This window comes from Labrus bergylta, chromosome 24, assembly GCF_963930695.1.
Source record: "Labrus bergylta chromosome 24, fLabBer1.1, whole genome shotgun sequence".
Taxonomy (NCBI): Eukaryota; Metazoa; Chordata; class Actinopteri; order Labriformes; family Labridae; genus Labrus; species Labrus bergylta.
This window is the reverse complement of record NC_089218.1, coordinates 4,041,376-4,067,750: the sequence shown is the minus strand read 5'-3', so window position 1 is coordinate 4,067,750 and position 26,375 is coordinate 4,041,376. Positions and strand designations below refer to the sequence as shown.

At 45.6% G+C, this 26,375-nt stretch overlaps 1 protein-coding gene across 5 annotated transcripts in view; it reads right to left on the bottom strand.

Annotated features, from left to right (window-relative positions):
* LOC110000997 (histone deacetylase 4-like) overlaps positions 1-26,375 on the bottom strand; it is a 52,681-nt gene that overhangs the window by 23,549 nt on the left and 2,757 nt on the right. For 2 of the 5 annotated variants that reach the window (XM_065952028.1, XM_065952029.1), the window contains exons 2-5: positions 25,996-26,333; positions 14,327-14,395; positions 4,907-5,229; positions 884-1,034 (exon numbers count right to left, since the gene is read on the bottom strand). In XM_065952028.1, the coding sequence (XP_065808100.1) occupies positions 884-1,034; positions 4,907-5,229; positions 14,327-14,395; positions 25,996-26,017 (565 nt within the window). In that variant the 5' untranslated portion in view covers positions 26,018-26,333. Of the gene's footprint in view, positions 1-883; positions 1,035-4,906; positions 5,230-8,880; positions 9,480-14,326; positions 14,722-25,995; positions 26,334-26,375 lie in introns of those variants that run through there. The other 3 variants (XM_065952030.1, XM_065952027.1, XM_065952031.1) reach the window with 3 other exon arrangements.

Sequence of the window (26,375 nt, the reverse complement as noted above, 5' to 3'; positions counted from 1 at the left end):
AAACCTGAGAAAATGCACACAAACCACCACACAGGTACACTCAGAGCAAACACACCGAGCGACCCCGGTTCTTCCTCTCACACGGATGCAGCCTCGCTCTGTAACCACTTTCCATAGAGTGCAAACTGCTCTCAAGGACTCCTGTCCACCGGCTTTCAATGAACTGTTGAGAGACGTCCAGCAGGCAGCGGTAATAGCTCGGCTTAGCCCCCGCGCCAAGGCCACCGGCTAATAAAGCTCGTTTACCGCCGTAAATACACCGATTCTCCAAGTTAAACGGAAACACACACACACACATGCTGACATTTGAATCCACAAACGCACAAACTATGAACACTGACCCCAACAGTCCTTTTAACCTTGGTGCGTTTTGAATGAAAAGGTCTTGCAGTTCAGACCCCGTGCAGGCTCGACCAAAGAAAATCTGGCGCTCAAATTGGAAAAACGAAATTTGTGATTTGTCCCAAAACTTTTTATTTATGATGTCTAACCACTGTGGCTTACTGTTACTCTGAAAACACTCAGATGTAGAGAGTTCACAGGGCTGAAGACATGTAGTTGTTACTGTCTTCTCGATACAGGATCTCTGCTGAGAGGTGTGAAATGTTTCACATAACTTCTCCCCTTGTTTCCTCTCCTTTCCATATTTTTGTCTGTGCTCTTAACGTAGCGATGTGTGAGTTCATGTCGCCTGGGAGGTGAGAGAAAAGATGAGCGCTTACCATCAAACTCGGAGACAGACCGAGTTGTGTTAATCGTCCGCGATGTTCCGACAAGAAATGTGTTTTTATGTGTGACTTTTTCCAACGTTGTGTGGCGCACACACAGCTTGACTTTTGATTGAGCTTCCAAGTTAAAGTGCTGCGTCTCATCTGTGACTTACTCTCCTGCCCCCGCTCCTTGTTCTTCAGCAGCTGCAGTTTCTGCTCCCGCTGCTGCTTCTCCAGCTCCTGCTCCAGACGGTGGTTCTCCATCTTCCTCTGGTGCTCCAGCAGCTCCTGCTGGTGCTTCAGCGCCAGGAGCTCCTGCTGCTGCTGCAGGAGGAAACGACAAAAAAACACGTCAGCAAAAACATCACCTTGGCATGCCTGTTTGCGACAGAAGCTGTTTGGTCACATGCACAAAGATCCTCAAGAACTTTTTCTACAAGCTCCCTCTAAAGATTTCATTGTGGAGTCCATGTGAGCCGATGTGGAGGAAAAAGTTAAATAATTCACAGCAAGTTAACGGACAGAGGAGAAGAAGACGTTAGTCAGTATCGGGTGTGCAACTGCTGCCATCTTTGTGCTTGTAATACAGCAGGTAACTGCCGCAAGATAGCAACCTCAACACTCCCTCTGGCAAGCTTGTGGTGAATCATCCTGAGTCTTTAGACTTAGACTTTCTTTATTGTCATTCGAACTTGTACTTTACATTTCATTGCATTTGGCTCGTTGTAGTGCAGGATAAAAAACAGCAGCAAGAATTTCCATAGAAAAATAAGGTGCAGATATAAATAGATATAAAAAGAAAAGCTATGAGTAAAATGACTGTACAATTTCTGCTGCTGCGTTCTCACCCCGACTTCACCTGGAAAATTCACTCAGGCGCTGTCTTGGTCCACACATGCAGCTCAACTTGAACATTTCAGGATGTTTCCAGGAGTTTAAAAGCACCATGTGTGCAAATTTAAAAGCCCATTTTAGTATCACACAAGCAAACTTTTGCAAAAGCAGTCGTATGCAACTTCTTCAATGAGTACATAAAAACCTTTTTCTGTCCTTAAAGTCACCAATTCATTCCTTTTTTTTTGTCTTTAAACATCTATTTGCGTTCCACTTCCATTCTGCTGAAGTTTCCATCTGATATCGTCAATAAAGACATCTGTTTAAAGCAATCCAATAAAACCTTTGCAATCTTTTAAAACCTCAGGCCACAAGCTGAAGCCTTTAGATAAACATAAACAATTTAACTGCGGGTGAGTCTTCTGAAAGACACATAATGCAATCTGCGCTCTTCCTCGTCGCTCCAGAAAGGAGAGAGGAGAGCATCTGTTAAACGCTCTGGATGTAAAAAATATCTCCTCCTCCTCCTCCTCGGGCTTTTAAAGCTGAAACTCAACTGTGGCTTCACAGTTTGTTCTGTAACAAAAAGTCAAAAATAATTTCCCCATTAAAGCCAGAATGTTCTCACAAACACTTCTCAGTGATCATTGAAGCGTCCTTGAACGAGCCCCAGAACTCACAGTGAGTCACCGCGGATAAAAGCATCAATTAAATGCTCAAAATTCACACAGAAATCTTCAAAGCCTGCATTCCCTCAACCTCAAACTCCAAATCGAGAGTCCCAGATGTCTGATGATGTCTCAGAATTATATATGGTGTTGACTTTGAAGGCGAATCGCATGTGAGAGCATGAATTAGAGGCTGAAGGTGAGAGGAAGGTGAGGCACATCTGCTGTCTGGACTGCTTCTATTTTCAGATCCTCCATCTTTTTCTTTTTGTGCCTTTCAGTCAACATTGGGGAAAGGGGACCGAGTGAGTGGGAAGCCTTAAAGTAACCTCCTCTCTGACATACACACACACACATACACACTAAAGTCCAACCGACCAGAGATGTTCACACTGAATTTCCCCTTTTTTTAAACGTTTTGGACTAATGCTGCAAAGCGCTTTGGGATAGCTCTCACTTTATGCCAGTTTCCTGTTGTCAACATGTTTAAAATGTGTGTTTGCAGACATTTAAGTGTGTATATGTGAGTGTGTGCATGCAGTTGTGTGTTGCTGGAAGAAAACTGGGAAAGCATGTGTGTGTTTGCTGACATTTGAGAGGATGTGTAGGTTTTAATGCCTGTTAGCTGGAGTGTGTGTGTGTGTGTGTGTGTGTGTGTGTGTACAGAAGCTGTGAATGGGGCTGATTGAAGCCGGGGCCTCCCTGCTCAGGTTGTGCGTCACAGGTCTCCACCTGAGTGGTCCTGCAGCCCCCCCACAGGCCAGACGGGCCCTCAGACAGCATCAGCCACCGCTCAGCATCACAACACAGACCGAGCAGGAGGAAAACAGAGGGTAAAAGGAAGGAAGGAAGGAAGGAAGGAAGGGAGACAGACAGACAGAAGTGAGAGTGAGGGGAAAAAGAAAAGTGTGCAAAAAGGAAGGAAAGAGGACAGTAGGGAAGTAAGAGAGGAGAGAAAGACGAAAGGAAGAAAGGAATGTGGATAATTTGGGAAAGAAGAAAGATAATTTAGAAAAAAAGACAGAAAGTGATGAAGGAAAGGAACATTTTAGAAAAAACAAGAGGGAGGGAAGAGAGAAAAAAGTGAAATCAAAGAAAGGATGAGAGGAAAAAAGTTGAAGACAGACAAAGAGAAATGGGGATGAGAAGAAAGACAGAAAGAAAAGTTGAAAAAAAAAGAAAGAACGAGAGGAGAGGCAATGACAACATCAGGAAAAAGCAAGGAGGGAAAGATGACAGGAACAGAGGGAAGGAAAGAAACAGGAAGGGCAGGACTAAGGAAGAAAAGAAAAGAGAGGTAGGCAAGGAGGAAGGAAGTTAGGAAGAGAATACTAAGAAATAATAGAGGAACAAAGGGAGAAATAAAGTTAAGAGGAGAGGAGATAGAGAAGGAGAAGTAAAAAGAAAGGAATAAAAGAAGATTTGCACGTGAGGAATTCAAATCACTACATTCAAACTAATGTAATCCTGCACGCTGCAATCTAATCTCCTGCCCCCACAATCCATTTTTAGACTTTTTATTCTAAGTCCTGGACAAAAAAAATAATAAAGCAGTTCAGCTGCATGTGCTCGTACTACAATTCATATTACAGCTTTAATAATACCTAGAAGAAAAAAAAGAACAAACAGTGGAAGATTTTCATGTGACATTTCAGCCTGGCAGAGGCTGTGCGGTGCGTTCAGGGGCCCTGAGGTATTAAAGCTAAAGAGTGTGGGCGTGCTGATCTAGATCGTATATCCAGGTCAGTGACACATAAATGTGTAATCCTACCTCGATCTGTTATGTGTCATATTCTTCTTGACGAGTGTAGGGACCCCCCTGAATCACCTTTTTATTGGAGTTGTATTTGTATTATTAGAGGCTGCCAGTGGAAGTGAGGCTAGAACAGGACTGGAGCATGAACGCATCACCAGCTTAAGTCCGTCTGGCTGCGAGCACGTCGGTGCATCGCTGTGACCCGTCCCTGATGTAGAAGCAAATGAAGCCAGAGTGCCTCCTTGTTCCCTACTCACAGCAGAGAGTGCTTAAAAAGCTGCCAGAGCTGCTGCAGAGAGGAGTCCGTTAATGAAGAAGGGTGGCGGACCAAATGAAGAGCTGCCTCCGCTTTGTTTGAGAAAGTTTTATTAAAACAGGTTTGGGCTACAAGCCCGCCCCGCTTTGATTTTGGACGGTTGCCTCGTGGATTTAGTCAAAAGGTACTCGTTGTGCAGCTTTAACTGTTTGTTTGTTTACATCGCTGGCTGCTGCTGGCCTGCAGCTTTAATTATTGATGATGCTATTTTTCATTGAGAATACAGGCCAGAGAAACGCCATGTGCTCCATCTTTGAGAAGGCGTACACACTGGATATATGATGGTGTACTTTTTAAGCTCAGAAACACTCTTTAAGAAATATTCAGCGCTGAATCTAATCTGAAATCTTGCACATGTAGAGTCGGGCCAGAGCGATATTAAGCTGCTGCACAGTCTTACCCTGATTAAAAACGACACATGTGAGAAACACATGGTGGTGTAACGATTTTCTTCTATATTGAACATTTGATGATGACTAGGGAAGGTGTGTTCTCGATCAAAATAACACGGACTACTCTGTTGTACTAAGAAATCTGACTTCTGTTTTTGATCAGTGTAAATATATCTCTCTGCATCATGCATAACACAATAAAAACTGCTTGTGAAGGCGTAGACGCGTACCTTGATGTGTTCCTGCAGCTGGGCCTCGTGCTGCCGGGACAGCTGCTCATGCTGCCGCTGGAACTCTGCGATGAGGATCTGCCGCTGGATCTGCTGCTTCTGCTTCAGGGTCAGCAGCTCCTGCTGCAGCTGCTGCTCGCGCATCGAGGACCCCACCACGCCCGACCCCTGGCCGGGCGACTGCTGGCCGGGCGGGGAGAGCGACGACACCTGCTGCTGCTGCTGCTGCTGCTGCTGCTGCTGCTGGTGGTGATGGTCCAAGCGCAGGTCCATGGGGATGGCGGCTGGAGGGAGACGCAGGGGCAGCGCCGAGTTGATGTCCACTGGAAGAGAAGAAGAAGGACAAAGACATGGTGAAACAGAGGCGTACCAAACAGCACACTCCATGGATACAGGCTGTGATCTTTTTTTAAAGTAACTTCAAATTAAAGCCTGACAGATTTATCAGCTGCTCACTTATCAGGCCGATAATACAATACAGGCATTAAAAAGTGACAGACACGTTGGGGAGATGTAACCACGCAGAACACCTCGTGGAAAACTGCATGCATCATCATCAGCGTGACATCGGCGAAGTCCTGACACTAGTAACAGTCAAAACAAACTGCATGGCTAAAATGACAAGGATCTTCCCGTGCGTCACACTCTGAAGACAAAGCACCTTTTGCTGTTTCAGTGCAACAAGGACACACTGTGCAGCTGAACGAGGATTACATCAAAATGTTATTTAATGCGTCTACCTGCTCGAGGATGCAGAATGAATGTTGGCACCAAAGCGCAGCGATCTCTGGCATCAGTGTCAGTTTTCATCCTGAGGCATGAAAGCAGCTTTGGAGAGCGCTTCAAAGTTTCAGAAACATTCTTTTGTCTTAAGCTCCTCCGTTGATCGAGGGATATTATGATGTCGCTTTTGAGATAAACACAGCGAGGGCACAATCAAAGCCCTGGTGGTTTCTTGTAATTGAGAGGGGATTGATCGTTATTGGAGCTGCGGTCCCAACACAAGAGGTGGAACAATTTAAAATCTGTCAAAAGTAATCAATCCAAAGCACCTCGTTTTAGAAACCTTCTCTCACGTCGACATCACGTCAATTGGAGGATCGTTCTTCAGCTCTTGACCTCTGACCTTCTAGCGGCAGAATCTCCTGATGGGATCAATGAAGATTTGCACGGTGTAAAAAAAAATAAGTAGGATTGAAAAGTGACGCCCCTTTTCTTCCTCACTGACTGTAAAAAGCTGCTGTACACACACACACACACACACACACACACACGCACACAAACTCCAACTGTTGCTGCAGTTCATGCTGCAGAACGACACCTGACAAAGATCGCTTTGACCCGGCTCGAGGTCTGCAAACCACCCACAAATCACCGCACAGGAAGCCTCCCAATCACGCCGCTTCCTCTCTGTTAAATCTGAATAAATAGGAGGCGATTGGCCGATTATTTACCGACATGTTTGCAGAGTGCGCGGCGAGAGCCAGAGATACTTGCCTAGGAACTTTGTGCTAATAAAGAAGCAAACACGCCGACGCCGGTGCAGCTAACAGCCGGAGTTAAGGAGCCAAACAAACGCACAGAAGCACTCGCATGTGAAAAATCCTCCCGGGCTGCACCACATTAAAGAGAAACCTACAGAGATTTGTCGGGATTATTTTTAGGATGTCACACTTTTCGCTCAATCCGAGTGTGAATAAAGACACTTTGCTCGTCAAATAGCAACTCAGGCCCGCCACCACAAACTGTTAGAGGAGCATAGAAGAAGAAAAGACATCTTTTCATGTAAAGCCAGAACACAAAGACAAAGTATCCAGCGTCTGTTGGCACACTCTCCGATGAGCATTAGAAGAAACCAGGATACATGCATACAGGATGTAAGTAAGCTTGATGTTATTTTAAAGTGCTTTTCACATATATCAGTGGAAAAGGAATAAACACAAACATCAAAGATTAAAAACGTAGGTTTACATCTGAGCCCACGGTTAAAAGCTTGCCAAAGTAACTAAGAAAAAAGTTGCATACAGAGGGAGAGCTAACTTTACAGTCTGAACATCTTTCGCAGAGTAGGAGAACTGTAATGGTGCATTTAAAATGTTCCATTTTTTCATACTTTAAGATACCACATTCTGTAAAAACCACAGAGTGTTTGTTATTTGATGGTATGATGCTCATGTATTCATGCAACTTCTGCAAGACTTTCCCTGCAGATTTGTGCTGATTGAAAACAAGAAACGACCCGATCTTGGGTGTTTTGAAACTTCTATTTTTGATGGCATCTGAGACAGGTGTCCATACCGTTTGATTTTCACTGGCATCATATTGAAGTTTAAAAATCTGGCATGGTGACGACCCGAATTCAAACAAGCGTCACATGCAGTTAAAGCCTTGAAAAGATACAGCTTGACACCTATTTCTATCAAAATGCTAATTTCTTATTTCATCATTTAGGCAACTATTGTTTTGAGTTGTTCCTGTTTAATTCTCTACATCTTCCTTTTTTTCGCCACTCATACATTGTTAAATATTGTTACACACGTTTAGTAAGCGCTTCACCTATAAACTGTATTGTTGTCATTATTCCTGCTGCTGCTTCCTCTTCTGTGTTTTGCAGCGACTCGAGTCATCAATGCCAGAGGAGAACACGGCAACAACACGGTCCTCGAGGGAGACCGCCTTCATGTGGGGGACGACAACAACACGTGAGTCAGGTCAGAGTGTGCTCAAAGTGAAATGAGTCCGAGTGTTTGTCATGTGAAGTGGAATTTCTGCAATCCATTTTCATCTGCGCAGAGGATTCTTTTTGCCGTGAAAACGAGCCCGGCTTTCACTGCCTTGTATTCAGTCAAGAAGCAACAACAGTTTAAGTTTTGGCAGATGATGAAACCAGACATGGAGCAGACAAACTCCTACAATCGTGACTCACACCGTGGAGAAAGCTGGCAACAGAACATGAAATAAGGCTGAAAACTTCTCATTTGGAGTGACAATTTTGCGTTTCTCCAAAACAGCTCCTTGCGGTTAAGTCACAACCGTACCTGACTCTGTGTGAGTCACTTTGCACATTCAGATCCTGACTCAACATCTCCCTGGATATTAAGGAAGTCTGTGATGCGGGCTGAGAGAAGCAGGGACTCCATAATAAGTCTTCAGGGTCACCTCAAAGATAAACAAACAATGTTGTTTTCTTGTTTTAAAGCTCCCAATGAGGAGTTTGTAACGGGTCATGAAACAGACTGAAATTAGATCTGATGCCTCTGTATGACCTACAAGAGCAGATGAGACCATCAGGAATAATGATGATCATTCCTATAGAGTTGTTTTTAATGCCTGTTACCTCAGCCGGGGGGTCGGCGTCAAATCATTTAACATCCTTTGTTTACATTTTCTACGGCAAAGACTTAACTCAAAGTTAAAAGACAGCAGGAGGATTATTTTTGTTAGACTGCTACTTCAACACGTAGAGGATCAGCAAAGAGATTTTTTACCCACGTGTCCACAAGGGGGCGCCAAGATCAGAGCGAACAGTAGCTTTAAAGTAGTTTGAGCAAGAAGAGAAGAAAGCTTGTTATATTTAGCAAAAGAAAGGAAAGGAAAGAGACATGACAACGACCAAACACTACGCTGACTGCTCCGATCGGCGACAACGCACATGCACACCTCTCACACACACACACACACACACACACACACACACACACACACACACACACACACACACACACACACACACACACACACACACACACACACACACACACACACACACACACACACACACACACACACACACACACACACACACACACACACACACACACTCCTGGTACACAATGTTACTCAGCGGCTATTGAGTCCCAAACAGCTTTATTGATAGTGATGCACACATATGCACAAACCTCATAAGGCATCTCTGTCACAGCAACAGCGCTAATTACTTAAAGCGCTAAAGAGGGAGACACAGAAAGACGTACCCATCAGTGCTCTCCTCCTCCTCTTCCTCCTCTTCCTCCTCTCAGCAGTCTCCTCTCTCGGCCCGTCTCACTGCGCCTTCTCCTCCTCTACCTCTCTTCCTCGTTCAGTTTATCACAGCCGATCCCTTTCCCCTCTCTTTCATCCGACTTCTTCTCTTTGCTCCTCATCCCCTCGCCTGTTAAACCTGATGGGCGTCTACTATCTCTCTCTCCTCTCTCTCCTCCCCCCTCTGTCTCTCTCTCTCTCTCTCCTCCCCTCGTCCCTCGTTCGCCCAGTGGTGACATCACAGGGCAGTCTCAGGCATGCAGGCTGTTTATTCTGCAGCCCTCTGCTTTTCCAGGAACCAACGTCACACACACACACACACAGACGCGCACACACACACACACACACACACACACACACACACACACACACACACACACACACACACACACACACACACACACACACACAGCACTCTCTCTCCTCACCCTCGCTCGACCTGCTTTCCTTGCTTCTAAAGGCCAAGGAAAACCCTCCACGCTGCTTGTAGTGCATCAAATATCTCTGCCTCCTCTCACATGCAGCCTCACCCCCCTCTTCCTCCCCCTTCCTCTACTTATAATAACCACCTCTCTCTCTCTCTCTCTCTCTCTCTCTCGCTCTCTCTCTCTCTCTCTCTCTCTCGCTCTCTCTCTGGTGCGGTTTTAATACAGTGTGCTCAAATTCCTGGCCTGGAATTTGCCTGCATTTCCCAAACAAATAAAAACCACAAAATGGTTTCAGGTGACGCCTGAGTAAGGACTTTTCCCTGCAAGGAGGCTCACACACTGCTGGATCATAATACAAAGAGGGATTTGTGTTTGTTATTTTGTCATTTTTAAATAAATTAGGCCTTGATTCATTGTGACATCAAACTTTGCTACCTTCCTACTCTATTCCAATGTTCATACAAGTTCTTATTTTGACTTTATGTCGCTTGTAATGCAGAAAACAAGTTTTAATTTGCGCGTGCACGTCTTTCTGTTTTCTCATTATATGATCGTTGTCCTCGGATTTCTTTGCCGTTTTGCTCTTTCGTTATCGTCCCTTGACCTCTCCTGTCTTCTCTGGATCATTATGCAAAACTTTCAAGAAAACGTTTGTCTTTAGTCCGGGAAGAATTCAAGTAAAACAAGGAGGAGTCAAACAAAAAGTTGAATCTTTCTTCCTGAAGCTGTATTTTTCATTAATCTAAAGAATAAATTCATAAGTTTAACACAGTTTAAGGGGTTCACTGTTTCCTTGTCTCCTTTCTTCGGGTCATGGCTGTTAAAATGTCAGCTTTTTTATGCTGCACTTCTCATGATTTAGTAACATTTTGAAGCTCCTGTGAGGAGTTTTTAGCTGGTTATGATCCACACTGAAATGAATACTGATAGGGCGCCGGGTAAGCACGGGGTTAAGAGCGTGCGTCCTGTGTTCGGAGGCTAAAGTCCCTGGGGTCATCATGGGTTTGAGTCCGACCCTTGACATTAGCCGCATGTCATCCCTAATTCTCCTCTCCTTACATTTTCTGTCCCTCTTCACGATCCCATTCTATCTCAGTAAAATCAAAAAATGGCTGAAAAATATTTCAAAAATAAAAACACAAAATCCTCTTTATGAACTTTTAAGCAGACGACACCATCAGCCACAAGACTGAGCGTCTTTATGAGGTGGTTTCAAATACTTGTATGCACTGCTGGGGGTTAGGTGTGATGTTTTTGAATGTCATTTATAGGACAAGAAGTACTTTGGCCCCCAAAATGGATGCAAATGTAAAAGTTCCTCACAGGCGATTTAACCTCAACACAGATCAAATCATCTCAAATCAACAGGAGATGAACCACTCATGCAAATAGTCATTATTTGATCAATAAAAAGCACATCTTCCTTGGAATGAATCCACACACTAAACACAACCACGCACAGAAGTGTTCAGTCAGGTTGTATGAATCTTTGGCCGCTGAGCTGATTAGACGTTCTTGGCTGCCACTTGTCAAAGATGAACTCTGATATCAGAACATCTTTGTATACGAGAAGTGACGTCAAGCGCTCAGTTTACTGATGCGGATAGGACAAATCCAAAACAAAGAGAACCGCGCCGTCTCGGGGGAGAGCCGGGTTTCTAGGAATCTTACACAACTTTACGTGGAGCGACAAGAACAAGGACTTCAGTTCCATTTCACTTTGTCAAACGGAATAAAGTTTCCTCTAAGATCTCAAGCCTGGAGGAAAACCTCACAGTTCTGTTCCCAGTCTCCTCTCTCTCTCTCTTGTGAGCGTTTTAAAGTTTGCTCGAGATGCATCAGAGAAAACTCTACCGCTGCAATTATCACACTTCTTTACTTTCAGGATGCTTCTTTTCCTTTTCCTCTACTCTGAATTCCTCTGATCCTGCTCTGCATCCTTCCCTTCCTACCTCCATCTCCTCGCAACAAATCACAATCTGTTTTCAACCCTCCTCAACTCCTCTGGCTCTTATTGCAGGTCTATTTATACCAGACAATGCAGAGGGGGTGGGTGGGGGGGGGGTGCGGGGGCTGGCGTCTCAGATTTAAGGCTCGGTTCCTCCGACTGCCCGGGCTCCACACTCGTTAGGCTTAATAGATGTCATACTGAGCCGAGCAGAGCCGCCTCAGAGAAATGTGATCTCGCCTTTTAGACCGTGCAGGAGGATGACAAAGAAGAGGAGATATTCAGCGCGGGGGTTTCACAGCGAATTTAGCAGCAGGGCCAAGATGAGAGGCAACAAGTCGCACAACTGTTGATGGCGGGAAATCGCTGCTGTCTGCTTCCTGGTTGGTCTCCGAGGGCAGGCTTGGAAAGCATCAGCCTACTTTACTATGTCTTCTACAGAAGCCTCTGATTTTGGGCTCTGCCTCCTTGAGAGCTCAAACTGTTGGAGACGATAAAAGCGTTCCCCCGCAGAGAAACCCGATTGTGATCTGCTGACTTTCTCAGGAAATTAAAAAAAAAAACGAGTCGGAACATCGAGGGCGTGACGGAGGAACGTGTCGAGGTGCAGCGAGTCTTGTTCTGCAACCCCGCACGTTGGGACTTGTCGCCATCTCAGTGACGTCACGCAGCAGTCTGCAGCGGCAAAGCGGAGCGGGAAAGAGACGGGTGAGAGCGAGTCAAGAGACATAACACGTGGGACGGCGAGGTGGACGACGTGCGGGGGTTGAGGGGCAGTACGTGCAGGAACGTGTTTGTCCCGTGTGAACATAATGAGAGTGGAGACCCATGAGCTGGATGAAACCACGCTTTTTCTGTTGATTCATTCATCACCTAAGCATCGAAATATCTCCTCGTCTGAGCTTTCTTGGTTGTGATTTTTTAACCATAAACTAAATAAATTTGAAGTAAGGATTGTTGATCTGCTAACAACCAATCTGAAGACCTAGAGGTAATATTACAAGTTTGTGGAAGGCTTGGATAGTAATGTTGACATCTACGACAGCTGTATATACAGTCTGTACAGCTCGAGTGGTTGGAAAGCTAAAAAGTTTAGTTATGTTTGAGTATATGAAATGCCATAAAGTATTGGAATTACTGTATTGCTACCTTGAATTTGCCATTTTTAGGGCCCGCCCGATATGGGATTTTTGGGGCCAATACTGATACCAATATTATGGAGGGAAAAAACCAGACACCAAGACTGGTAATGCTTGTTGAAATCCACACAGCACACTATGCTGATGAAAGAAAACTGCTAGTGTAATAGATAGGAACTCAAATGTAATGATTTTTGACTGCTGAATTAATCTAGTGGTAGTGGGACATCAAATTAACCGATGGTGATGGTGACGTGACGCTGATATCCGCTGATATTATCGGCTGGCCGATGAATCAGTCGGGCTCTAGTCGTCTTGTCATATCAACATCAAGCAGCTTTGACCATGTAGCTACAAAACATAAACGTCTGGCTTGTTGAACAGGTTCAGTGATCAATACTGTTGTCAAATGTCTGATTCATTCATCAATCTCTGACTTACACTTACAGTACAAAAGGAGCCAATTTAGACTTTCTGTCCTTGTCAAGAGATCAAGTTCATGTTGAAATAAATCACAACGCAAAGCTCAAGGTGTCAAAAAAGCAGCAACGACTTGGGACTACTTTGTGTGGAGCCAAACTCTGGTGCTGACTTTGAGATGTGACGCTCCCTTGCAGGTGCAGCGACCACCGCTTCGCCTCCCAAAAAACACAGTGCAGCATGTTGTGTGCTCAAATGCATCCGCAGGGATCTGATTATGTAAAGATTAGACGACAACGCCTTTGAGACTTTTCAAACTGCAGCTTTTGCATTCATCTATGAGGAAGCGCATTTTTTGTGTTCATAGAAATGTGCTCGCTCCTCATCCTGTCATCCAAACAGCTCGGGTCACACTCCCTAGCTATAACATGGAGAGCCCCCCCCCCCCCCTGGCAGCTTTGTATCCAAGACAGCAGATTTTAAGAATATCTGATGAAGTCACTCCGGTGGACTTCAATATTTTATCATCGTAGCCGGGGGGGGGGCGCGCGGAAAATAACCCCATGGACAACTTGATTGCACATGTGAGGCTTCAGGAAGCTCTGGGACGAGGCGGAGACACCTCAGGTCAAAGTGAAGAAGAAGGAATTGAACTTGTTTGTTCTTCCAGAGCAACAGGCTGGTTGAACTCAAACATTATACCTGCTGCTTTGTGAAGGGTAAAGTCAAAACTGGGGCCTGTATGAGGCCATTCATTAAGAAATTAGATAATGCATTATGCATATATTACATCAGACTCATTTCTCCTTCAGATTACCTCATCTCCATCTGTGCCCCTTTTCATTTCTCCAATCTCACCTCCTCATTCACTACTTCTTCCTCACAACTCAAATGTGTATCATATTTGAGCTGGATGTAGAGAATGATTTTAAATGATGTGCCTGGGAGTATATTTCTGATATTCCAGCTCTGTTTTGTTTCGGGACCTTTGAACCGTCTCAGGAACTCGCAGCGAAAACATCACCAAACTGCTCCCGCTGCTGTGTATATTTGGCAGCCATTTCTCATGAGACGTCCGACAACAGTTTTTACATAAGCTCACAAACAGACTGCCTACATTCAGAGGGCTGCGTCTTTCATTCAACAAAATGGCACTGTGAGATAATTGTAAAAAAAAAAACGCACTGGAGTGAGCATGGAATTTTTTCAAGACTTGTGAAAAATGAATGAAATTATGAGTCATCCACCTGGTTGCACATGTGTGAGTGAGGACTCAGGACAGACCTGTGCATGCAAAGTGTCACAGGATGTGGTTAATAGTGAAATCACGTTCATGCACATGAACACAGACTTTGCCTTCACATGCACACACTGTAAACACACAGAGAGAGAGAGAGAGAGAGAGAGAGAGAGAGAGAGAGAGAGAGAGAGAGAGAGAGAGAGAGAGAGAGAGAGAGTGTCCAACCTGTTGGGATGTGGTTGAGCGCGGACGTCTTCAGCACCTCCAGCTGCTGCTCCTTCCCCAGGATCCCCTCTGTGGGAGAGATAGCACACTCCGCTTCAAATATTGTCCGCAACATAGTGACCAAGCTTCCAGCGACTAAACCGAACTGCTAATCGGGCGGTTAGGACCACAGACGGAGCGGGCGATCGAGGTTCAGGTCATCAGCGAGGCTGCGATCGGCCGCCACCTGAGCGTCTGCCTGGTCCATAACCGAACGATCTAGGTGTGAGTGTGCAGCGATGGTCTAAAAATAAGCCCGAAAAATGTGTCCGAGAGCGACAGAGCAGCTTCCTGTGTGCGAGAGGAGGGATGTTGGGGCTCGACTGATACTGCCTGTGCTCAGCATAGCAAATGTGGCTGGCAGCAGCAGCAGCAGCAGCAGAGAGGGATGAAGAGGGGGGGATTGAGAGGAGGGAGGGAGGGAGGGAGGGAGGGGGAGAGGTAAAAATAGCTCACCCTTTTGTGTGTAACGACACATGCGGAGCACGCACACACAGCGCACAAACACATGCAGACACAAAGATACAGTCCTGCTGCCTCTCCTGTCTTATTGTGTGTGTGTGCATGCATTTTTTTCGTTGTGTGTGTGTGTGTGTGTGTGTGTGTGTGTGTGTGTGTGAAAGTGTGTAGGCTTTAATTATAGTGGCAACATGAAAAGGCTTTTGTAGCTGCCGAGCCCTGGGAAGACATGGCTATAAAAAGCAGAGCGACAAGAGATGGAGGGGTAGGAGGAGGTGGAGGAGGAGGAGGAGGACGCATTGGGGGAGAGAGGGGGAAGACAGAGGTAAGTAGGGGAGAGAGAGAGAGAGAGAGAGAAGAGAGGAGGAAAAACAAGGAAACAGCACAAAAAAGGGAGGGGAGTGAAGAGGATGGAATTGACATGCATCGCGCCTTGCACACGCTCCGCCTGACACACACACACACACACACACACATCCTCTGCACATGTATGTATTTTTAGTAATCACAAGCACCTGATCCATATATATCCTGAGCACGAGGCTTAAAAGGCATCAGAAGCGCACAAACATGCAATTATTCCTTTGAATGGGAGATGAAAAGCCATGTAAAATCCCTTTGGAGGAATAAAAGGGAGGAAAAACAGGCGAGCATCTCACTGTGCACGAGCTATTTCTGGAATTCTCTCTGGACCAAACTGGCGCGCACACACACACACACACACACACACACACACACACATGCACACACTTAATTAGCAATGAAGCTTGAGGATGCAACGTGCACTTATTATATGTGCTCGTCTCGCACCACCTTGCATGGGTTGCTGCACCCATTCGTGCACCATCTTTGCAAGGAATTGGGTGTGAGCACACATCTCGACACACACACACACACACAAAAGGGCTTATTTACCAAAAATGTTCTCACCAGCGGCTGCCAAATGTGGCCGCCCGATGTCTGACGAGAAAAAACGGACAACTTCTTAAAACAGGTGCTGAATCCAAACTTCTCTGCGGCCTCACCGTGTGTTTCATAAACAAACACACGGTGTCGGACTTCATGTAAAAGCTGAGGAGCTGACAGGTGGTCACATCCCTGCATCTCCAAAACAAACATCAATAGCTGATAATGTTTCATTCAAATCACACACAAGCTGCCTGCAATGGAAATGAGTCGCATCTGTGACTAATGACACCTGTGGCTTGCCGTAATTCTACACCCCTTTGTTGTTTTGTTTTTTTCCACAAAATTGCCGGGAGCTGCTTTACATCTCCGACCTAAGTGTGGGGGAATTAGGGAGATGTATGTCTTTGTCTGCGGTCAGTTTAGACAAAGTGTGGAAGCTTTCAGTCCAAACCGCACCGCTGACACCTGAGACGCACGTGGAGGGAGCACAGGTGAGTACAAACACACACACACACACATAAGTAAGAGGATGAGAGAGAGAGAGAGAGAGAGAGAGAGAGCGACGTAATGAAGTAACAAACCGCATACGCAACCGCCGCACACTCGCAAAGGAGAAGCGCCCTATACCTTGGCAACAGGGTCCATCAATCTTGAATGTAGCCTAGTTACCCAGCAGCCCCCTCCTCCTTCACTCACTCTCTCCTCCTTTCTCTCTCTCTCTCTCTCTCCTCCCTTCTCTTTTTGGTCCCACTGGGCAAGAATCAGGAGACGGGGGAGCTATAAATAGCCTCGGCTAGCCTCAGGCAGAGAGTCAGTCAACTCGAGCTAATGCAGCTATAGCGCTCATCGGAAAACATGCATGTTATGATCCGCGCCGTGAGTGTGGAGGGACTCGGGAGCTAAACAAATGATTTGAGAGCTCAGTGCTGCGTTGCTAAATGTGGTTTTTGTGACAGGCGAGCTTGACCTCCTGGATGTTGACAGAGGCCTTTGTTGTTGGTGGAGAAATGAGATGTCTGTCCGTGGCGTTTACAAAGAGACACAGTGACAGAGAGAGAAAGAGAGGAAGGAAGGATGCTCCGGCCTCATTACATTCAGCGCACTTCCGTCCTGGCTGCTTCGTCCAGCGTGACTCCGGCGAGCAAGGTGAACCAGACAGGAACAATACGATTAATCAAACACGCCTCTCCTTGAAGAGCCTTTTCCTCTGGGTCGCACAATTTGCTTCCCGAGGGCAGCGGCTGACGTCACCGCTTCTGATAAAAGAGAATGGGTGACCCCTGCGCGAGTTGCCACCAGTTTGTAGCCGGGCAAAGACCCCCCCCCCCCCGCCCCAAAAAACACCCATCTGAGCTTTGGGCCGATTAGAGTGGGGAAAATGCAACGCTAATGCAATTTGGCGAGGCGTCTGCGCGCGCCTTTGAGCTTCACTGTGAATGGCGTCATTTGATATAAAATCCCAAATTTGTGGGGCGTCGGTAATTAGACTGCAGTTGCTGTTGTGTATCCAAAACACATCAAAGTCCTGAGGTCAGCTCATCAATTTAGGAGAACAAAAAGTGAAACTGCGGGGGATGCGGAGGCTTGAAATGCAAGGCCCCCAAAACTTAAAAAAAGCATAGATAATAAAACGAGTAACACTTTCCACACCTCCATTTGTTTGCAGCGAGCTGGTCTGGCACTTCAAAACAAGAGCTTAATAAGATCCAGCTCACCCCAAACAAAAGTGCACGCCCCGGCTCATTCGGGGGGACAGCGTGGACAGGATGACTGCAAGACCTCGTCCAGGAGCGTAGAAACATTTGAACCTGAAGAAAACCTCGACTTTTGCGCTCGCAGCTAATCAAAACGTGAAGCTTTACAGAAGACTGGCATCTATATGGCTGGGTAGACTATGTCATTAAATGTTCTGTGCTTGATTCTGATTGGCCAATTTCGCAAAAAGCATCGGTCTGCTGCCCCTCGGTAGATCTTGTTGTGAAGAAGAACACACAAGTGCATTCTGGGATTGACTTCAGTCTTTATTCTCTGTATTTACTTCCACAGTCGTCCATGACGGTGCCACACACAGCTGCTAGGAGGTTTTGTGATGCAACTGTGAAGCTGGGCCTGACGCCTGACAACAGCCAGCCATAAAATGTGAGATAACCGCTACATTGCAGCTAGTAACAGGTACACGGTTTAACATGTGGTGTGTCGCCCTTTGAGTGAAGTTGAGCGCTCGTACGTTGGAAGCTCAAGCAATAGTTGCCCCTTGATCTGCTTGTGTAACGGTAGCATTCCCTTGATGCCCAGGCCAGGCATTCATGCTTTGTGTCCGGGCCTGTGCAGCAAAATGTCAAAAGGCACAGGGCTGGGGCTCTGACGCGGGAGTGTAAACCGTAATCGCCGCTGACAGCTCATTGGCAGGACACAGTGTATCCCGTTTCTCAGCTGGGACGGGACAAAAGACACGGGGACAAAAGACGTGTCCCGGTCCTTTCATTAGCTCATGTTCCCTCTCTGCCGTCTCTGTCCTAATACCAATTAAAAACACAGCTCCTCTTATGCACCAAGACATCTAGCCTGGACAAAGGCCGTGATTGGGTGTTTGTTTTTTTGGAAGGGGGGGGGGGATGGGTGCAGCGGGACGAGATGGGTGCTACGCTCCATTTTCACAAGCACAAAGCTGAGTTTTTTTTGCGCATAGGGGGTCGGCCGTTGCACAAGAGACCCCCCTTTGGGTTTGTTCTGGGACGGACTGTTAGTCATGTTCAGCCAAGTTGGTGGCACATGGGAGGACAGAACTGACGAACTGTCTGGCTGGCAGGAGCCTCATCTCTGTTCACTGGGTTCAGCGAGGGAGGGGAGGGTGCGGCATTGTGGGAACGCGCCACCGAAGTGCATTTTGCAATCTGCCACAAATTTCGTAATTTGCTTTTGTGGGGATAGAAACATGTCAGCACAAGTGGATGGCAGACTAAATGTGACAACGAGGCTTGAAATAACCCCTTGATGAGGCTCATTCTCGTATCACACTGACCGGTGTGGCGCGCGCTCAGCCCGCTCGCGCTCCATTTTTAGCCGCACGGCACACGGTGGAGCGAGCGCCCAGTCGTGAAGAGGAGAATCAACACGGGAGACCAAAAATAATGATTGTTTGTTCACCATGCATGCACGTGCGCATGTCTTGTGTGTGCGCGGCTAAAAATAGACTGAGGGATAAGCCGGGCCCTCTTTATTGCAGTGAAAACTTTTAACCCCTTCACCCCCTGGATTTAAGCAGCAGTGTGCCGTGTGATCGCGTGCATCTGGATAAGAGGATGAGAGAGGGGTCACTGAATGAGAGCAGAATTGAAAGCAGGATGATTTTAAATTTAATGCATTAATCACCCATATACTGCCTTTATACTCCCATGTCTGTGGGAAACCAAAGACGTAAAGGAATACTTTTTGAAAGATATCACACATGTCTCTTCTGCAGTTTTACTGGATCAGTGGGAAATGATGTTTCCTGCCAGGCGTCTCAATTTCCTCTCTCTTTTTTTCTTTTTTACTGATCGCAGGGAAAGTGCTTCTCATTCGTTTTTCAATCTGCCAAAAGATCCCAAGTCAGTGATCTGACACTCCCAAGTGTGTTCCTTAAATCTCTATGCCACTGCTGCCCGGTTAATAGTATCTGGCAGGTGTAATAAAAAGCAAATCTATAATATATAGACTTAAGTATCATCCAGAAATTAATGTGTGTACTGCACGGACAGGGGTGAGACTCAAAGATGGTCCAGAGGAGGAAAAGATTGGAATTCAATGGCGCTAAAAGGTGTTGGTTGTCAAAACTGTAAAAACGAAAACAACCCACACCAAACCTGTCCTTGCCACATCTAATGAAGTAAAATACCAAACTGCCAGCAGCAGCAGCGTGATGGAGCAGAAGCCTTAGATATTCACGGAGGGCTGCACACGACCTCCTGGTTTTTTATGCATCATCAAAGATTCAGATATGATTGCGAGGAGAAGGCCAGCAGGGGGGCAGAGATTTTAAACCAAGAGGTTTGTGACACCCTGGAGCGAATTTCTTCAAGGTAACGAGTAAAAATGCTGTATTTTTCGGCGCACGCATGCTTCTGCTGTACAGTGAATCACAGCATATTCCCATGTGTCAGCTGTCACACACCAGGGAGGGGAAAGCCCTAAACCGGGGTATTATCATGCGTGTCACCACCCCGACTGTATAGTACTGTTTACGTCAGCAGCAGTCCCTCGCCAAACTCCCCGATGAACAGCTAGTAAAAGTGAACTCACAACTGCAAACACAAACATGAAGCTGCATCAAATCAGGAATAAAAACATGCCACTAAAACACATAGTGTGACAAGCCGTTCTGACAGAGCATGCTGGCCCTTTAAGAGGCGATAGCCCCGCCCACTAATCTTCTTTTTATCATATATTACTTGAGCTAGATCAATATCTGGGCCAGGAATGACAAAACATGAACTCTAAATTGTATTTTAGGGTTGGCCATTACCTGAAAAACCTGAACAAGTTGTTGTCATCCTCCTCTTTGTGGCCTCGATCATTTTGTGTCCGATGAAATGCTGAGTTAAACTCTAATCAGGACGAATGCAAAAGCACAACCTGACTAGTTTGTTCACTGCATTAATCTGCAAAGCAACAAGTCTGCAGGCGCCTGAAGCTTGAAACCACTTCTATCTTCCATCTGATCTTGGGTACCGGTCCAAACAACACAAACTCCTGACCCTACTCATTAGTGTTTATTTGACTTGAGTTTATTTCCCCTCACTGTTTTTGTTGTATTCCAGGCCTGGAGTAACCGTGAAAACTGTTGCGCTTGTAACCTAGTTACAGCTGAGCCTTCGAGGAAGAGAGCACTGTGTCAAGTTCACCGGTTCAGAGCCATAAAAGGAGCTCACGCCCACACAGACAATGCAAAATAAAGCAGTAAAAAAAACAACCTGAGCACAGTTTTTATCTGACTGTAGATGCGATTTAGATAGCGTGCATGTGGAAAGCGTTCATCTTTCATTTTTGCATTTAACAATGTTAAGTTCAGGCCTTTCATTCACAAATAATCACATACTGTACCCAGCACTTACTTACCAACCACATACTGGCCTCGGTGTGTGTGTGTGTGTGTGTGTGTGTGTGTGTGTGTGTGTGTCGATGACTCATGTGCAGAAACACGTCTTGTTCCAGAGGTAGAACTCTGCAGACTTTTCTGGAACGCTGCTTTCCCTTTCTGACTAACACACAAAGTCAAATCGTTGCCAGCGAGTGGCATCACCCTCCCTCTTTAAAAAAGACGCTGGAACACCTGAGGAGGCCGGCTGCTCTTTTTTTTTTTTTCTTCTTCTTTTTTAAACTTCTGTTTTTATTTCACTCACACGCCTGCATCACTTTCACCAGGAGGCATCTGAGGTGAGGCGAGTCTCTGCTCGGTTTAGAAGGGTGCTAAAAGACTGACACGAGTGATGAAGAGAGGACGGTCCTTCCAAGAAACCTGAGCAGATAAGTTCACAGGAAAAACAGTTATTTATATCTCTTAACTTGATTTAACCCTTTCATTTCTCACTCAAAATGGAGATTTCTTATTCTTCTGTACAGCTGTCGTCTCTGAAAGACGGTAAGAATTGAACCAAAAGGGCTTTAGGAAACTAAAACTCATAGGGGGTGTGAAGTTCTTCTAATGCTTTTTAATGCTTATAAATGCTTTCCAATTGGAGGATACGACCTCCGCTGATCTTTATTATTAGGATTTGAAAACTATGAAGAGTATATAGTGAATGCTCTTTCAACACTAAGCCTGTTTGGTCAGCATGACCATAGCAAACAGATATACAGTGTGAGATACGGTGGCCCTCGAGGCTCAGGTAGGCTGATGGTTAGCTTGAGCTTCATCCGACTGCATCACGATGCTGAGAAGGCGTAGCATTTATGCAGAGGCCTCCAGCCAAAAGGTAACATGTACTCATGCTGAGGGACAAAACGCTGCAGGTGAATACGTTTTCTTACATCTGCAAGGAAATTCAGACAAGTTGCAAAAGTTGCTCTCATCTTGGCAAGTGTGATTAACCCTAACACTAAGGCTGTCGCGGTAACCGCTCATGTTCTCCCTTTTGGAAACATTTGGGCTCTTAGTCCGATGAAAACAGAAAAACCAGCTGAGTTAGACGACGCAATCTTTGTCAAATCTGCAGCAAAAAGATCAGAAACAAGGAAACATCCACTTTGAGCTCTCACCTCAAAAACACTGTCTGGCCCATAAGATTACTTTGATTAAGTTCTTTACTTATTTGAGTATTTTCTTAAAAACTGTGCCGTTATCATCATACGGCGCTATGTATTGAGCCATCCTGGATCGCCCTATGAATTGCACAAGAGGTTGGACCCTGCACTCTTCCATAAGTGGGTCGGAAATGATCCATGGTCTAGTGCAATTGTTATCATTTTGGTTCAAATTAAAATTCCCCTGTGTTGTATTCAGTGTTATGTTTTAGTCCACCCCAGAAGGTTTCATGTTTGATTTTAGATGTTTCACTTTCTAAGATTTTAAAGGAAATAGAGAAAATACAAATATTGCAGGAAAACAACCTCACAGGCTCATTTTTGATAAAAATTGATTTTTGTTGGGCCACAGCAAAAAGACAACTATTGCATGTTTCATAATCTATTGTGTGTCAATACCAGAGTGTTTTTCTAACAAAAATGGAGGTGTGGTAAATGAAAAAGGGGGAAAGTGCTCCATCAGAAGTTGTCTTTTTATTTGTTTGGCATCCACATACGAGTGAAGAGCAGTCGAGTGAAGAGTCGACGGGAAGCGATCGATCTGAGGAGCGACTGTGATCAAACTGCTGCCTTTCTGCACAGCCGACATGTGTTGACGCTGGTTAATGAGGAAGTGTTGAATCCCGACAAATCGAGATGCTGCATGTTTGTTCGGCTCACTCGGTAAATGCAGATGTTTTCTCCATTTCTCTATTTCAGTTTTTACACAGAAGATTCACATTTGTGCTTTTCTTTCTCCTTTCTTTTTCTCATCCTCTAAAACAGAAACATGTGGGTTTTTTTGTGCAGTTTCCTTCTTTATCTGGATGGAGGGCAGCCCTGATTGTCAGCCAGACCTGATAAGGGTGCTTAGCATGTGACCACAACCACAGAGCGGCCCTAGAGAATCATGGGAAAGACGGTGGCTCTTGGTGAGGAACCCCGAGCAGCACAAACCCTTTAAAGGCTCGGTGAATCACAAAGCTAAAGATAAACAGGCAGACAGGGAACGAGGTGGAGATGTCGGGAGTTCGCTGCATCAAGATGTTAGCTCACTGCTAAGTGCGAGTGTAAAACAAATGTTGTCGGCTAATGAGTCAAAGCTCTCGTCACACAGAGGAATCACTCCAGTGCAAACACTCCAGCCTGTTCACTGATAATGCCCGCAAAAAAAGACGTGATGTGCAAGACCTTATCGGCCTGACCCCCCCTTTTGTTCTGGGAAGCGTAAACCCCGACAAAGCGTTTTACATTTCACTTTTCTAGGAAGAGATTTGTGGCAAATGATATTTAATCTAAAAATCCCACTGCTGCTGTAATAAAGAAAATGAGTAAGTCCTGGATCAAAAACGTGCACGCTACTAAGCTCATTTACAGATTACAGAAGTGGCACACATGCAGCACACACTCGCCGGAGCTGCTGCATGAGGGCAAACACAAACACACAAACATAAACACTCATGGCTTTATTTGGAGGGCTGGCGCACGATTTGAAATTAGTGCAAGGCGAGCTAAAAAGAAGAAATTGGCAGCTTTAATCACACTGCAAACACAAGAGCACAACGAAGCCGTGCATCTGAACGTCTCATTGTTCACCTCGACAACAAAGCCAATGTTGTTTAATTGCACTCAAAATAAAAAGACGTTTAACAGGAGCAGAAGACATGATGCAACCCAACGCCATGGGATCCGTTTCTTTGCATATGTTTTTTGTTTTCTTCCTTTTCAAAAGACCCCCCCCCCCCCCCCCGCCAAAAAAATAAAAAATAAAAATGGAACTGAAGCCGCCTCAAACGTTTCAGTCTAAAGAGAAGCGACAGGAAAAGCCTGACAAGCTCTACAACGCCAATTTATAACGTTTCCCGTCTTAAGATGTCTCTCGGCTGCTTGTTTCTGTCTGCGTGTGTGCCGACATCCAACAAGTGTGTCTCCCCAGCTGTCACTCAAACGGGAAGAAGCAGCACCTCAAATTGACGCCCACACTCGGCAGCACTCTGAGGGGGCCCGGATCGTCTCCTCTGAAGGCTTTTTCAGAGGCGAACGAGACAGAGAGAAACATCCGCTGCAGGTTCCAATCGTTTCTCCCCCGGACTACAAAAAAGCAACGCGGCTATTTTTGGCCCTCTAGTGGAAAGTCAACTGGGTATTGGAGGTACAGGAGGGGGAAAAGGATGGGAATCATGAACGGCTAAGTCTTCTTATATTGTGACAGGAGCTGGTTAGTTTATCGGCTCCATCAGCTGCTGCTGCCTGTTGGCCAGAAAAAGAGTGAAGTTTCCTTTCTTGGCTGCGTTCAGATCTGGGCTTTGATTCAACATCTCTGTTTGTCTTCTTCCGACACGATAGGATTGTGATCAAATTATAATAGAGGTATCATTCTGAGCACTTTCAAAAGACGGTTTTGAGTCAGCGCGGCTGGTTGAAGATGAAATTGCCGAGCTAAGGCAGGGCAGAGAGTCTTAATGAAAAGAGGGGTGAGAATTAAAGGGTCAAACTCTGATTTATCAACACGAGAAGCCACAGTAATCCCAGGTTGGTTTTACAATAAAAGGCGGTTAAAGAGAGAAAGTGAGCCACGCTGTCTTCTCCTCGAGGAAGCTGTGCGACTCACTGAGCAAACACATGTTCATCAGAGTATCCGAGATACCTGCTCTACACTCTGCGGCGTGCTCAGATGTGTCAGTGATGAAGATGTCAGGGGGCTGGTGGTTACCTCGGCTGTGGTATTTATAGCGCGCACACACACACACACACTCCCAGGTGCACAGAGTAAACATGGTCGACACCGTCGGCGGCTACCACAAAGAAGCTAACCTTTTCATCCGCCAGCTGCTTTCCAAATTATTTATCCGCTTGCTAAAAAAAAAAAAAAAAACACAAACCTCCAAAGTGAGTGTGATTAGGTGTCAAAGAGGGAAGTCGACTCTCTTAATGAGCCCGAGTTATGGAGTTCTTCTCTCGCTCTCCGGAGCTCATTCATATTGCATCAAGCCAATTAGCAGTCATAAGACGAGATTAAAATGTTTTACTGCCTTTTAGTGGGCCGCTATCTGTGTGTGTTCAAAAATCAAACGTTCACATGTATCAATACAGAGGACGGAGACAAAGATTTCTCTTAATGTGACCGTACTCCAGACGTGGCAGCTCCAATATGTTCAACTCTTTGCAGTACAAGGAAAAGATGAACACATTTAATGATGTTTAAGCACAAAACGATACAACATTTCCTCCACTGTCTACAAGAGGAGCATTTTATTCACGTGCAAAAATACAATTCTGAATTAACAAGATCCAAGAGGCTCAGAACGCCAACAGGAGCTCTCGTATTAGTTATTAGTTCGTCGACTTTGCAGAGGCAACTTCGATCCTTGCAGTTCAGACGCAAACCCAGTCCAGAAACGCAAGCGCCTCACAACTCGTCATCCTGAGATAAATATCTCGATAATTCAGAAATACGGAGCTGATTTTTCACTTATTTTTGGGGCTATTTGCATCCTTTTATCGGATAGGACAGCTGACGACAGACAGGACATGATGGGAGGAAAAAAGTGGAGGATGAAATGTAGCAAAAAGCCGAGGTCAGATTCAAACCCACGACAGACGGAGACAGGACTACAGCATCTGATATGGAGCGCTCGACAAAACCACTCGGCTATCCGGCGCCCTACAGCCTGATATGAATGCAATACGCTAACCTGATTCTTTTCAAATAATTGTCAGGTGTTAGAACTTTAATAGACTGGAATATTTGGGCACTTAAGTCACAACTATACATAATAAAGAGTTATCTTGAATGCAAATCTTTACAAGAAAGTCAGCCCTTAAATCCAGAGGATAGACTCCAATTGTCCCGTTTGGCTCTACATCATCAAGTTCCCAACATCATGAGTCCAATAGTGATGCTGTGATTTATCTTACATGTTTGATTATCTGAGAAAGATGACACGAACGAAATGAAGGAGGACCAAGAAGAAGTATGACAGTCATAACTCAGATCTTACCTTGGTGGCTGTGTGATGTCATCGCTGACCGCTCAGTCAGGTGGAAGTGCAGCAGGCGAGGACCCGGCTCGGTGCGTCAGTTGAAGAACAGTTGCAAGTGCAGATCTGATTCACCGGTTGCAGGGAGGAGGGTGGAGCCGTCTTGAGGGTGTGTGTGTGTGTGTTTCTATTCTGTGTGTGTTTTCAGGCTGCTTCAACACTCTGAACATTCCCTGAAGAATCCCTCAACGGTGGAAACAGGAAGCAGACGTCCAGCTGCAGCAGCCAATCCCCATGAGGCTTTTGATTTTGGCTGCGTCAATCAGAGCGGGAGCTCACTGTCCAGCTCTGGAACCAACCTATCAGAGAGGAGGACACAAAGGAACATGTGACTTCTTTTC